The sequence below is a fragment of the Onychomys torridus genome, chromosome 5, assembly GCF_903995425.1.
Source record: "Onychomys torridus chromosome 5, mOncTor1.1, whole genome shotgun sequence".
NCBI classification, from domain to species: Eukaryota; Metazoa; Chordata; class Mammalia; order Rodentia; family Cricetidae; genus Onychomys; species Onychomys torridus.
This window is the reverse complement of record NC_050447.1, coordinates 15962971-15977754: the sequence shown is the minus strand read 5'-3', so window position 1 is coordinate 15977754 and position 14784 is coordinate 15962971. Positions and strand designations below refer to the sequence as shown.

The 14784-nt window shown below is 53.5% G+C and overlaps 1 protein-coding gene across 3 annotated transcripts in view; it reads right to left on the bottom strand.

Annotated features, from left to right (window-relative positions):
- Nucleotides 1-892: 892 nt before the first annotated feature.
- Nucleotides 893-14784, bottom strand: part of Nkd1 (NKD inhibitor of WNT signaling pathway 1) — a 70121-nt gene continuing 56229 nt past the window's right edge. For all 3 annotated transcript variants that reach the window (XM_036188579.1, XM_036188581.1, XM_036188580.1), the window contains 6 exons: nucleotides 10499-10605; nucleotides 8562-8657; nucleotides 4546-4693; nucleotides 3999-4083; nucleotides 2961-3088; nucleotides 893-2375 (listed from right to left, as the gene is read on the bottom strand). In XM_036188579.1, coding sequence (XP_036044472.1) covers nucleotides 1783-2375; nucleotides 2961-3088; nucleotides 3999-4083; nucleotides 4546-4693; nucleotides 8562-8657; nucleotides 10499-10605 — 1157 coding nt within the window. In that variant the 3' untranslated portion in view covers nucleotides 893-1782. The remainder of the gene's footprint in view (nucleotides 2376-2960; nucleotides 3089-3998; nucleotides 4084-4545; nucleotides 4694-8561; nucleotides 8658-10498; nucleotides 10606-14784) is intronic.

Genomic DNA, 14784 nt, shown 5'->3' with positions numbered 1-14784 from the left:
CAGGGCTCAAGTCCTTCATAGTGTTAGGGAACCTGACAACGAGGACCCAGCACTGCCACCTACCGTGTGTGTCTCCAGTGGGTTCTTGACCACTCTGAGCCTCAGATGCAGTCCCTGGATTTCTACTTCCTGTTGCCTCATAGTGCCGTCTTGAAGATTGCATCAACCAGTCCCAAGCAACCAGGAAAATTAACACCATAAAAGCAACCAATGCTCACTACCTTCAGAAGTGCATGCTTACCAACCATGCTAAACTCAGGAGACAGAGGGGCAGATGGACAGCTGCGATCATTTCCTTCTGGGGTCAGACTCTCTCAAGGCCCTCAAGAATAAAAGCCCGCACAACTGCTACTCCCTCCCAAGACCTTCAGCAGATGCCACTACAGAAGGATATGGAAGAGGCAGGGGAAGGAACCAGGACATCCACCCCTGGGGGTTCCACACAACCGGCTACATTCCCTGAATGGAGGTCACAGCTCCTAGGTGCCTTTCAACCTCACCTTTCAGGTACAGGGGTAGCTTAGTGCTGGTCTGGGTTCTGCTGTCTCTTTACCTTTGCTCCATTGTTGACACCCAACCTTGTCTAGCCCCCCTCAAAGTACTCAACCTGGGACTGTCATGTTTACCTAGGGGCCCCAACTATGTGACAATGGTCTTTTTCTGGTCTCCCTAGGCCCTTGTCCAATACTCTGTCCCAGGGTCTCAGGTGCCGTCCCATTCCACTCTAAGTTTCTATACCCAAGCAGGTCTCTCCAAAACTGCAGACTTCAAACCCGAAGAAACGACCTCTGATAAGAGGGAGGTGGCTGCTCGTGTCTGAGGGACAGGCAGCCCTTACATGACACATGGGGTCCATCTGGGTTGCAGGAGCTTCCACAGAGCAGCGCAGTGATTTCTGCACACCGGCAAAGATACCTGAGAGTGTATTTATAGAAAGATACAGAGACACGGACAGGCAGCATCTACCTATAGATACAAAGGCTGCTAGAGAGCCACAGAGTGTATTTGCTGATGGCAAACTCGGGTTTCACATCCTCCGTCACACAATGGTGCCATCTTGGGAGCCCACGCTTCTTTACGTGGTCGCTTCTCTCTGTGGCGGTTTCCAGAAGAGGAAGGCTGGCTCCGAGGACAATCATTAAACACAGGCGCATCCTTCAAAAGCAAAGGGGGGCACAGGAGGAGGAGGGGCGCTTCCACATTGCGCATCCCCCCCCAAAAGGACGGGGCTGTCTTGGGCCAAGGTGAGGGAGTAACTCCAGAAAGCACAGCTAAGGTGTCTAGGTCGAGGTGCAAAAACACAAGCGCAGGGAGACATCGACATGGCGGCAGTCCACTGGGATCCCCTGCAGCACGTTACAATCAGTTAAGGGCCAAGTCAAAACAGAATAACACTGAGAGGTAGCAGCTGTTGTCCTCTGGAGCTCTTGAGGGTCTCTGAAGCTGAGCCAGGCAAGGGTGCTCTCCTGGAAGAGCTGGAGTGGGGCAGCTGGGCTGAGGGCTCCTGCGGTTTGGGAAGATCTGCCTGGACCCTGCAGCTGGGGTGGCCCAAGGACCCTTCCAAACCCAGTCACTTCTCGGGTGAGTTATATAATCCCCACAACATATAAATAAAAGTTTAGTTCTGTGTTTCCATATATCGTCTACATGAAGGGCTAGCTAAAATATTAGTGGAGTAACAATAATTATTAATAACAATAATTGTCATAATAACAATAATTAATAGAATAATGATGCCTTCAGGCGTGGGGGCGGGTCCTTCATGTGGTGGCCTGGTGGGGTTTAGGGCTGGTAGAAGTGGTGGTAGTGGTGGTGATGTTCATGGTGGTGGTGGTGCTCGTGTCTCTGGACAGCCTGCCCAGCCTGGCTCTCATACACCACGACAGCAGGCAGCTCCCTCACCTGCTCCCGCCCCATGACGGTGGCACCTCCTGCAGCCAGTGGGGCCTGCAGGCCCCGGCAGCTTGCCTGGTTCTCCTTGGCTCGATGCTTGTGTTTCTTGTGGCCCAGAGGTGCCAGGGTGGGGAGGAGGGCTGGGCTGGTGGCCAAGTGGGCAGAGGGGGACACAGTGTGGGTGGTGGGCATCAGTGGAGGCTTGCTTCTTGCACCTCTGGCCATGTGGCCCATTCCCATGTTCTTGCCCTGGGCCTTGGGAGACCTCACAAAGTGCTTGCTCCCATCCTGAGTACCCCGGAGCCGTTGCTGGAGCTCTGACGCCTTGGCAAATGGGGTGTCAAGGAGGTGGAAGGAGCCCGGGTCCACACCTTGGGGCCTCCGGTGTGGTATGTGAGCAGCTTCTGGCTCATGGGAGCGAGAGCGAGTGGGGTTGGAGATTCGAGGGGGCAGCTCTGACTTCTGGGCCACTGAAGGGGAGCCTAGGAACCAATCCGACAGATACTTCATGAGTGCCCACTGTGTGCACTGGGCTGCCCTGGGGTTACCAGGAGCCATGACCTTTTCATCTGAGCTATCAATTTACTGTCCTTTGCTGCTCTGCATGAAAGGGAACCTTCCCATCTGCTGAGAGGTGAGGCAAGATGATGGCAGATGGGTCGAATTAAGGTGGGTGGACATTCCAAGTGTATAAAAGAACACAGAGGACACCAGAGGGAGCTCAACTAAGAGGGAGCAAAGGTAAAACAAGGCCCAAGGGCACAGATGCTGGCAGCACGGCACTTTCGTGGACCAAGTGGCCCCCAGAGCTGTGGCTGATGTGAGGCCAGAGCTGGGACGGCCTGGGAGGGACTATTGTTTTAGCTGGGTTTGAAGCCTTCCCATTCTCTTGAGTTTTGCTCAGCTCTGTCCAAGTATTACTTTCCTTTTGAAAACATCTTTAATGTTACCTCCTCTGAGAAGAGCCTGGGCTGTGTTCAGTAGCAAGCTCCCCAGCCCTCAGGGAACAATGGCCACTACCTAGCTCTGTGTTTCTGTGTGCACACACCCCGCCCCCAGTCCCTTACCAGGTCCAAACTGAGAAGTGTAGTTCTCAATCCCCGCCAGGTCTAGGTAGTGGTTCCTCCTCTCGATGTTCTCATCCACACAATGGTGGTAGCAGCCCGGCTGCTCCAGGTGGCTGTCACCTTGGAACCTGTGACAAAAACTGTGTTGAGTAGTCTTCTGGGAAGCCACGGGGGCAACCACGCAGCTTATCACTCGCTCGAAGGGGGTCCCGCAGAAGCCTCTCAGTCTGTGCCTCCTTTTCCCTATGCCCATCACCATCTGTCCCGTCTCCCCATGTTGTACCCCAGCCCCACCTATCCCCAGGCAGCCTGGAGCCTTCCATCCAGTCCACTGCCCACCCAGCAGTGCCCTAGAGGCCCTGTCTTTTCCATGCTCACACCAAGGACTGATCTTTCTCTGGCCACGCCCTTTGGCAGCAGATGGGAAAGATCCCCACCCTTGCCAGCTGCCCTGAGGCCATCTATTTTCTCTAGACAGCCCACCTTCCCTCTGCTTATGCGGAAGTGACAGAGGGACGGACAAGTGCAGGCTTATGAGCCCTCACCTACAACTGTGAGAGCAAGAAACCTGCAGATGAAGGATCTCACGCCCACAGCAGCCAGGCCATCCGAAGGGCTGGGAGGTTGGGGGTCTGTCTCTCTGCTGGGAAGGCATGTGCACATAGACCCCGGGGGAAATACCAGTAGTGCTAGGTCCTAAGGTGCTGCTGGAACCCCGTCTATGGTACATAACACATCAGAAACAAGCAACACATAATCCAAACCACATGCAGAGAATCTGAAGGATCTTTCTATGGAATACAGGGAAGGGCTATGGTTGGGGTTTTTTGTTTGTTTGTCATTTTTTATTTTCCTGTGTTTTGTTTTTAACTTTAGAGTCTGATTTGTAAATCTGTGCTTCTGAAATAGGTCCACGGCCCCTGCAAAGGACCTAGAATAGAGCCTGCTGCTCAAAGCCTTTCGGATGTATGTATTCAGCTGGTATTCAATATATGTTCACAGGCATGAGACTGCTGCCTGTGCCTGTACATACCATACCTGAGAGGAGATCGCTGCTTCTTCTCCCAGCCACGAAGCTCCTCAGCAGGCTTGGTGTCCGCTCGGGGCCTCGTGCTCTGCAGATCTGGGTTCCAGATACCCAAGAAACACTAGTCAGTGCCTGCTCCTGCTCTGCCAGGGACTGCCTGGCACTGTGCCCTCAAATACCACCCATCGGGGTTCACCACAGCTTTGTGGTGAACTTTGTGGCTGGCTTGCCCAGTGAAGACCAAACCAGCTGCCTGTCCCATTCACCTCTCCAGATTCATAAGCTGCCCTCCAAGGCCTGGCCTGCTGCCCTCTCCACTATATGTCCCCGTAGCTTCTTGCGGCCCCCAGTCTCATCTCTACACCTTTGCTTACACAAGGCCTTCCTTATGCAACCCACCCCTACCCCCAGCCTAGAGGCCTACTCCTTAGGGGGCTGCTGAAGCCTTAAATTCACAAAGCAACTGTCTGTGGAAGCTGGGCCTCCTCCCACCCTCCCAGGCTGACTTGGGTCCTTCCTGTCTTTCCCAAAGTGGGTACCCATTCTGTCAACTCTCACCAGTGTGGTTGAAAAGGACACTCCTCTTGCTCTGGCTTCCATCAGGGGCCACAGTGAGCTTCACCCGCAGTGTCTTGCTTGATGTGGGTGAATGGTTCACAGAGGAGTCAACCACCTCATAGATGGTGTGCAGCAAGCTGGTAATGTCCTGTTTGGGAGGAAGCAGACACCCCATGGACTTCAGCCACAACACTGCCACCAGCAACCTCAGAGTCGGTGGCCGCCACAGTGTTGAAGTCCCCTGGCTCCTTCAAAGAGAACTAGAGGCAGAATGTGATGGTGGGTGTGGTTTAAAAAAAAATCTCAGGAGGAGAGAATGAGGAGCAAGAGAGCCAAAGGAAGGGAATTCATGAACTCAGAGTGGCTTGTTGACTGTGAGTGACTGAGGCCCTCAGCAGCATGTGGAACCTCCCAGAGAAGCCTCATCCAGGAGGGAAGAGTTTAAAAGCCAGCTCTCAACGCCCCCAGGTGAGAGGCACCCAAGGATGCTACATACCCCTGCTCTTAGATGGGAAAACAGAAATGCGATCCTGTCCTTACACTGGACTGGATTATGCCCTTACCCATGCAGCTGGACTCAGTGAGGATGGCGGTGAATGAGGAGGGTGGTGAGAGATGGGAGAGGGGTATGTGGGAATAGAGGCTGCTGTTCTGGAAGCTCACTGTTCTCTCCCTGTAAGAAGGCAGCTGTCCACAGACTAGGAAGGGGGTGCTCACCAGAACCATGGAAGCTACTGCCCCAGCTCTAACTCCAGCCTCCAGGATGGAAGAAGATGAGTCTCTGTTGTTGAAACGTGAGGTAGTGTGAGGTAAGTGTCACTGAAGACCAACTGATCTGTGAGAAACTTGACCAAACAGTTCTGGCCTGTTACCTCTTAAACCAGAATGCAGAGTTCGGCAGTGTCCTGGGAGAATCTCAGAGACGTGAGTAGGAGATAGAAGTACCCTACTAGGACTCCTATGCTCTGGGTATCTGTGGTCAGCTGTGTGAGGGACAGCCATTTGCTTAAAAAACCAACAAAACGAAACTACCCACCAGGCACACTCAGTTATTGCCCAGCAATTCTATGACTTCTGACAGACGTGGCCTTGCCCTGTCTTCCCTTAGGCTGAAGCAGAGATGAATGACCCTAGCGATGCTGTAGCCAGGCAGATGTGTGATGCGCAAAAAGCATGGAGGGTCCATCATGGCACAGGCGTATCTGTGAAACATGGTGGACATTCCGCTGGCTGACTCTACAAGATGGGACCACTTTACATCAGAGAAGCCAGAAATCCAGAATCTTCTGAGAAATATTCCAAATCATCAACATGACAACTCATTTAATTTTTAACAAAAGCCTCTGACAGACCAGACCAGAACATGTGCAGGACAGACTGTGGGGGGCACCGTTTGAGAGTCGGCCGCCAGCTGCTCCCTCCTGGCATACTCAGCTGTCTTGGCTCCTCTGGCAAGGCCACACAGAACTCTCTTCTTGTCTCTCCCCTGGCTCCCCACACAGCCGTACCACCCACTCTCAAGCTACATCATCTTCAAAAGCCCATGATGGAGGTGACAAACTAGGAAACCAAGGGCCACTGCCAACATTCTTCAAGTGTCCTACGCCTCAGAGGGCCTGGGGTCCTGCTTGGTGCCTTCAGCACAAAGCTGAAGAAACTGCTGGCCACCATCTTAGAAACCAGGGTCCAGCACACAGGAACAGGCTGCTACTGTTTGGTTCTAAGTCAGTATAGTAAAGGTGTGGTCTTGGGTTGGCATATGGGAAGCCAGTGGAGCTTTTACGGGATAAACCTTGTGGTGGGCCTTTAGGCCATTGGAGGCATGCTCCCAAAGAGGACTGTGGGACAAGGTCTTTCCTTCTCTCTCCTCTTGATCCCAGGCCCCAAGGTGAGCAGTTCTGTTTTACCATGCACACCAGCCAGAACATGCTGCCTCACCATAGGCCCCAAACAACAGAGCCAACTGACTGTGGACTCGAGCAAGCCCGTTCTCATTTTGAGTAGCTCAGTATTTGGGACAGTGACAGGAAGCTGACAACATAGGTGACCTTAACTGCTTCCTACGTGACTGAAAGCCTGAAAGGTTCACATGTTCAGTCTAGACACGGGCTCAGGCAGCAGATGCAGTGAGGCAGGAGGTTGTCTGCCCAGGCACACCAAAACCTATGCACTGCACTAGGAAGAAGAGAGGGAGAGGTATGTACAGCAGGCTTAAAGAGGAGCTTTGTGGCTAGAGATAAGGGAAGGCACCAGGCAGGATCCTCAACTCAAACCCAGCATCCCAGCTCCTCAGAAAACACAGCCCAGAGGCTTGCTTCAGGCTATGCCAGACCACCTGCCTTCCTTGTGGCTCCTTCTCATCACCAAGGATGTGAGGGAGAAAACAGAAAGGATGTCTGCCCCTGGTCCTTCTTACAAGGACTCTGCAGTAGGGGATATGCACAGGAGATACCTCAGCATGTCTACACTAGGGAGAAAGGAAGAAGGTGGCCATTAGGAGCTGCCATTTTCACTGTGGTATGTGTGACAAAGATGCCATGGATGGCCCTGTGTCCTGTGTGTCCAGGCTGGCTGGCTGAGAGGCCAGTGAGATTTGACTCTGGGCTGTGTATGGACATTCTGAATGGGAAGAATTCCTGAGAGGGAGGGGTCCAGGCTAGAGCTGCTAGTACTCAGGGCCATGGAGAGTCTGTCCAGTAAGAGGAGCCTGGAGTGAACAGTCATGAGGAAGACCTGGCCCTGCACATACTTGAAGGAAGCCCCCAGAGCTGAATTTCAGGTGCCTGAGCCAATTTTTGCCTTTTGCTGTTGGCTGCAACAGGATAAACTAGGATCCTGTCGCAGGCCAGGGTCTTGCATAGTTAAACATTAGTTAGCCTCTTCCTCCCACCTGGTTCTGGGACAGAGGCAGGCTTTGTAAGCCACATCCCCCTCTGAGAGCTTAAAGGTGACTTCCTGCACATGCTGTGGAGAAGTTAATACTTGTCCCAACCTGACTGGGATAAGGAGATATGGAAGCTAAGCATTCATACCTCAGGAGACCCTGCAAGCCCACAGGCTGGGCCACAGTGGGGTACAAAGCCCACCCACCTGTTCTTATATTTCCACAGAGGTGCCAAGCACCATCTCTAACAAAACCTCCTCATAATGCAGGCAGGCCTGGGGAGGCAGAGGGAAGTATGCTGAGCCTGAGCCTGCCCTTGGCTTTCTTGGCACCTGGGATGAATTCGGGTTGCTTGCAGGGCCTTAAAGAACCACTATATCTAGTCTGCAAAGGGGCCACAGGCCAGTGAGTGTCCTTCAGTTCCTAACCGGAGATCAGCTAGGCAGGCACACGCCCAGGCCAGTGTGCTGCACGGCTGAGCCAGCTTAGCACTGGGCTGGCCCTCCAAGAAGCTGCTCTCTGTCCCATGGTCCCTTCTGTCCCATTGGCATTTTCTGCCTCATCGGGTTGTCAGAGTAACACTTGGAGAACTGAGACTTTCTCCCCTGAGCTGTGTGCTCAGCCCCACACAGCTGCTGCTCCATTTGCAGAGACAGAGGCATGGAGGGGAACCTGGGAGGACTTGCAGGAGGCTCTGAAAGGAGAGAGGGGTGGAGACTAGCCACAGCCACTTCTTGCTCCTGTTCTGTGTGGCTGGCCTTGGGGGCTCGCTGAATCGGTCAAGGGTGGCTGCTAGCACTTGGACTGCAAGGATAAGTGAGTAGGGACAGGCTGTTGGAACCTGGGGTCCCTCTCTGGGAAAACATTGGACTTTGCCACTGTCTCCCACCTCTCCCCAGGGGGTACTTCCCCCCAACCCCGGACTGTGTGAGATGCTCAGCTATACTCATTCTGTCCCTCCTCCCCACTCAGAGGTGCCAGCGGCACACCCTTCAGGACACTCCCAGAAGCCTTTCTCCACAAGTCTTTTCCTAGCCCCGCCCCCAGCAGGCAGGAGGGGTCGGGCAGCAGACTCAGGCCGAGTCCAGCTCCCGTGCCCCGAGGGCTGCCAAGCGTCAGTAAGCACACCCACCTCACGGGTGACTTTGCCGCTGTTGTCGAAGTCATAGAGAGTGAAAGTCCATTCCTGTCGGCTGTCCTCCTCCACAGAAACATCACACTGAAGCTCCTACACAGAAAGACAGTTATCAACTAGAGTGCTACCTTGGGCCTGGGGAAGGCCATGGGCACCCCTGCTATCCCCCGATGTTAGGAAATGCAGACAGACAATGACAAAGATGTGACCAGCCAGAGAAAGAGGCCAGAGCCCGAGCAGGGCATACAGGTCCCAGGGCACCACTAATCTCTAGTGTTCAAAGACAAAGGAGACACATGGACTCTGACAGGAGACTGCGGCCTCACAAGGCCAAACCTCAACCAAAGGTGAGAAGTTTTGGAAAGGCAACAGCGACCAGTGACTGGGAAGCCAGGCAAGATCCCAGGATGGGCAAGTGAGCTGGGCGGCAGCACACTGGACATGAAAAGGGAAAAGTCTACCGTCTGCCCAGATTTCTGCCCCAACAGCTGTGCACCATCCTGGGAGGTCGCTGCATTTCTGGGGCTTCATTTTCCTTTCATATCAAATACAGAAAATGATCCTATCTATCCTCTGTCCTGTAAGGTTGTCAGAACATTACGTCCCCTGCCATGGGGCCCTCCACCAGCTCAGAGTTCCCAGTTCCCCTGCAGCTATGGGGACAGTCCACAGAATTCCACCTCAAGGGTCCGCTTCTCTGCCAAGGGCAGCCCTCCTGGGCTAGGCATCAAAGACCCAGAGGTGACCGATCAATAGCAGGACAGGAGTCAGTGCAGACACCATGACCCAGCTCAGAAAGAATGGAGACAGGCCTCCCCACCACAAGGGGAGACAGCTGCTTACTGGAGTGTGCGTGGCAGGCAAGGTGTTCTTGCCTACAGCTGCTGCAGCTGAAAGCTGGGTCCCTCTAGTTCTGAAGTGGGCCATGCTGAGTTCAAAGCCAGCCTTCCCTCATCCATGACATGCTAATCGGACACCTGCCAAGTGCCCACTCTACTCTTGAGGAAGTGTTTGATGTGATACAATACATGGCGCACGCGCACACACACACCCCTGCACATATGCACCACACACTGGGTTCACTAGCTATGCACCTTGACCACACTGCGGGCACCAGGAGCCCTACCCATTTCATTACTGGCTTCTGGCAAGCAACAGGGGCTCCATTAGCACTGGAGAACAGAAGGAAGCCCCAGTATTCCTAGCAAGGCGACCCACTGTATACTCTGGGGTGGGAGCACCACATGCCTCCAGAAGCCCTGCAGATACTCAATAACCCCATAGTCCAGGGAGGCTGCCATGTGAAGGGACTTGGTCTGAACTCATAGCTCTGTGCCAACATTAGAGCTGTGCCCTGTGGTCTCAGGAAGGGAGGAACAGGGAAGCAGTGAAGCGGTGAGGGATGCCAGCACCCTCCGCTGAACTGGGCCTCACTCAGCCCTTACTCTGTGCTTGGTGCCTGAAGGATCTCTGATACCCACTCTGCTCCACTGCTGGGGTCAGAGAAGGGCAGCAGGATGAGCCATATGGTATGCCCTTCTGTTGTCCATGTGGTTTGGAAACCGAGGCCCAGAGAGAATTGAGGCCCTGCCCAGGGCCTCTGGTCTTAGCTTCTTCCATACCATAGGAGGCCCCCGTATGTCCCAGGTCAGCTTCTGGGGTGAAAGGGAAGGCTTGAGGAATCTGAGGGCCCTATCAGAGAGCAACAGACCCAAGGACCAGAGCCCTGTCTCCCCACGTACACCCACACTTTGTCATAGGGTCCTGGTAGTGTGGACTGGCCACCACCCATGTGGAGAGGCCATGGCTGAGGTGTTCGCACCCGAAGGCACCAGGAGGGAACTCCCATATATGAGGTCCTCCCATTTAAATGGGCCTCAGTTTCCCCCTTCTAGAGGATCACCATGAATCACACCCCTCAAAAGGAAACTTACTTCAAATTTCAGCTGCTTCTTGGAGCCAGGGACAGGCTCACTCAGTTTCTCCATTCTCTTCTCATCTCCACTGACTAGGCTGTCAGTCTTCTCAGGTGGTAGAGCCACTGTGGGGAGGTACAGGGAAGAAGAGGCAGTCAAGATCAGGGTGGCTACACTATTTCCTCAGGCCAAGAGTGCTGCCCCCACCCTGCACCCCCTTCCCTGCTTGTTGGCTGTGTTCCATGTCCTTTGATTCTTCGGCCCTGGTGATGCCACAGACTGCCTCAGAGAAAGCCTTTGTGGTGTAGACACACCAGTTACTCAGGTTTCCCTGTAGCCTCTCAGACTCCTACCCTGCCCCAACTTTATAGCCTAGATAAGCAGCCTGCAGATTCAGTACCTGTAGAGACAACCAGGCACTTAGCAGGACTGGGCATGGAGAGGTGTTTAGTGACTGGACAAGCCGTGGGACCACAGCCTTCTGTAGGTACTGCCTCCTATACTGACACTGTGGGCAGAGCTGAAGGATAGGAACTGAGTTAGCAGTCTGAGAAAGGGTACACGTGTTATGTGTTGAAGGACATTGTGCACCACACAATGGCTTCTTCAGGGATTGCTCCCTGACTCTTGCCCTTGGCCTCTGCTCACCTGGGGGCCTCCCCTCTGCCAAAGGGTGTGGTCCTCAATGTGTCTGACTTTCAGGAGCACAGGGGAAATGTGAAATTTGTGGCCCACTGGCACCATTTTCCTGTGTCCAGGAGGTGCCAGTCTGGTAACACCATCATCCTAGACCCAGAACCTGGGCTACAGGTTTCACCATGTAACAGAGTGCGCGATAAGAGTCCTTGGGCCCTTTCCATGTGACACAGGGGGCTTCAACTTACTTTTCTAGAAGAGGCTCCCACCTTTTCCCTCCCAGAGTTCCCCGATGCCCTGGTACAGTGGCTTTCTTGTCTATTTTGAAGGGAAACAAACAGTGTGGGTCCTGACCTAAGAAGGCTAGGTTACCCGTGGGCGGCTGAGACAGCTTACCTAGACAGATAGCTCAGTTGAACCTTCTGGGGATGTCAGGATCCTGGCAAAATGAGGCATAGGACAGGAAAGTGGGGCTCTGTCCCTACCCCACTTAATTCACATATCCTAGTGCTGCAATGAGCCCCTAAGAGCAACAGCGGAAAGGGGGTGCAGTGGGGGAGGGGCGCACACCCCCCTTGCTTTGTTCATACTTTCCAAGTCAGAGCTCTCTTCCTGGCGTCTGTTTGCAGCAGTCCACATGGCACTCTGGAACCAGTGATCACAGCATGGGCAACAGGCTCACACAGTAACCGGACCCCACAGTCCTTAGCACCGCTACTCACTGACTCTGCTACCTTCACTGGGACCTTGTGAGGCAGTTACTATTATTAGCTCCATTTTCCTGACAGGAAAACCAAGGCATAAGAATACTCCAGATTCTCAGAGACTACAGCCAACTACAAACCGGCCTGCAGCAGGGGTTCTGTTCCCTGGGAGCCTTTCTCCTCTCTCCCTGCCTTGGCACAGCCAGTACCCACGGGGGCCTCCAGCCCTTAGTGTCCACTAAGGCAACAGCTCCTGAATGCCATCAAGATTGCTAACTGTGGAACGGCTTGTTACTGCAGAGGAAGGCCAAGGGAGCACAAATAAGACAGCCACCTCCTCAGAAGGCTCCTGGGGCCCAACACCCTCACTGCCAGGCAGGCCACTGGCTCTAGGTACTTTGGATTCTATCCTTAACAGTCCCACCCCAATCCTATTGGTCACATATCCTTCCCCAAGGGACCCTGAATCCAGGAAGGCCAGGCTGGTGACTCACCAGGGACTCAGACCATCAAGTATCAACTACTCAATCTATCTAGTGCCCATTGGGCCACAGATGCTACCATGAGTCCAGCCAGGGCACAAGGTATGGCCATGCCTTTCAGGTACTGGGGCTGGTGGCCCTCCAGCTACTCCTTGAACCAGGGTGCTCTGCTGAGGCCATTAGTCACGCCAAAATCTCCAGCAGACACAGCTGGGCTGCACAGGAGCACCACAGTAGAGAGTGGCATTTGGTACTTCTACTTTTCCTACCAGGCCGCTTTAAGAAAGTCTGTACAGCCAGGCGGTGGTGGCTCACGCCTTTAATCCCAGCACTTGGGGGGCAGAGGCAGGCGGATCTCTATGAGTTCGAGGTCAGACTGGTCTACAGAGTGAGTTCCAGGACAGCCAAGCTACACAGAGAAAGTCTGTCTCGAAAAATAGGAAAAAAAAAAAAAAGTCTGTCCAGTGGAGGAAGGGTGGTGTCTCCCTCACAGGGACGCTGATTCTCAGTAGACAGCATCCTCACAGTTCCAGGAGAGAACTAGAGGAGGCTGCTGGTCAACACCATGGTAGGTACTCAGCAAGTGCTCCCTAAGTGCTGACTGTGCCCTAGTCCCAGCTGGTAGCCCAGGTCTGAACAATCTCCTTTGCCCCAATCTGCCCCTTTGTAGGAACTATAGAGACATCACAGCCTGCAGAATCCTCCCCTCCCCCTCCCAGAGAGAGAGGAGGAAGCAGAAAGCAAAACAAAGCCGAGTTCCATCTTCAAAGCCACTGCCTGGCTCTGCAGAGGTCCTGCTGATGCGAGCTGGCCAGGCTTATCGAAACCCGACTTCAAGTTCAAAGGGAAGTTATCAGACAAGCACCTCCAGGTTCAATGTTGCCTTTCATGTTCCACTTGATAAACCCAAAGACAAGGAACCGCTGTTCCGTTCTCTCTGGAGTGCCCTTGCTGCCATGCTAGAGAGCATGTCTTCCTTCAGGACCTCCCTCACCCCTTCCTCCCCACCTGAGGTGGAAAGCACCCCCTTTTATCCTCATGTGTCTCTCTAGAGACCACAGTGGCTTCAACCGTTCTCTTCCCAAGCAGGTCCCTCATGTTGTCCTAGCCCACCAAGCCTCCAGGAACCCCCAGGTGGCCATGTCAGAAATGAATAGTAGGCCTGAGAGACATGCTGCCCCAGGGTTGGGAGCCAAATAAGACTCCTTGATACCTGTGCCCTACCAAAGAAGACTTTCATCTCTAATGTCCCCTGACCAAGTGCCAGAACAGGTGGCAGAGAATCCACAGAAAGCCATGCAGGCCCAGGGTCAGAGGGAGGGGCTGGGATTCTAGCAACTGGCATGGGATTCACAGATGACCCCTCTGAAACCACACCAAGGCAAACAGCATTGCGCCCAGGCAGCTTCATTGCCTATGGCCACTGGCATGAGGGCCAGGTAGCGAAGCTGCTCACTGTAGGCTCCCCAAGTCACATACCCAGGAAGTATACTATGCTGCCAAGGATTCTAGTACCCAAGACCTCTCTCTGCTCCTTGTTCCTGCTTGTTCCTTGGCTGCCAGTCTCAAACACATCTTTCAGAGGTTCTCTGAGCATGCTCAGACTGCCAGGGAAAGCCACAGCAGGGCGCATTGCCAATGTGGCTGGAGAAAAGGAGTCAAGGAAGGAGGACAAAAACATGTTCCACTGCCCAAGAAGCATGTTTGGGTGACAGGAGCAGGGTGTCAGCTGTGCCTGGGGAGCCACTGGGCCTGCAGCCTGGCTTTCTAAGTAAAGCTTAATGAGGTATACCACACACACTGCCCTGGCTGCTTCTGCTGCACACAGGAGAGCTGAGACGAGTCATTACAAGAGCCCTTGTGGTCCGCACAGCTTAAGATAGGAACTGTCTGGTCCTTTCCAGAACCTTGGATATTGCTGCTTGAGGCAAAGGCAGTTCTCCACCCCTTGCAGGTATATGCTTGGTAAACAGGGCACAGCTTGGAGTTACTGAGTTATTGTGACTTACTGTTTGGCTAACTGGAAACCCTGTGCAGTACCCAACCTGCTCAATCATTCATCGTGGCCACAGAAGAGAAAAAAATGACATTTCTACTTTCTCAAAAGTGCTTCTCAGCCCAGATGGACATGGGGGCTGTTTGTGGGGCTCCTCCTCTTTGCAAACTGCTTTCTGTCCTCCTCACATGGAGGCCATGGCCACTGGAGCTGGCTGGCTGGTTTTGCACATGATGGTTCTCTCTACACATCAGCTCCAGCCTGGCCGCACTCCACCCCCAGCAACTGCCAGATTAAATGCATTACTTGACCATCTTCACCCGGCTCCCTTTGAAGTTCCCTTCTCAAGCTTCAAAATACCTTTTGGAGGGAGATCAGACAGCATTAAACAGAATTACTAATTAATTAAGCAAAGTTAAATTTTAAACACTGTTTGTTGTGTTAGCCAAAAGCCTGAACAGAACAGACTTCTTTCCTCCACCAAGA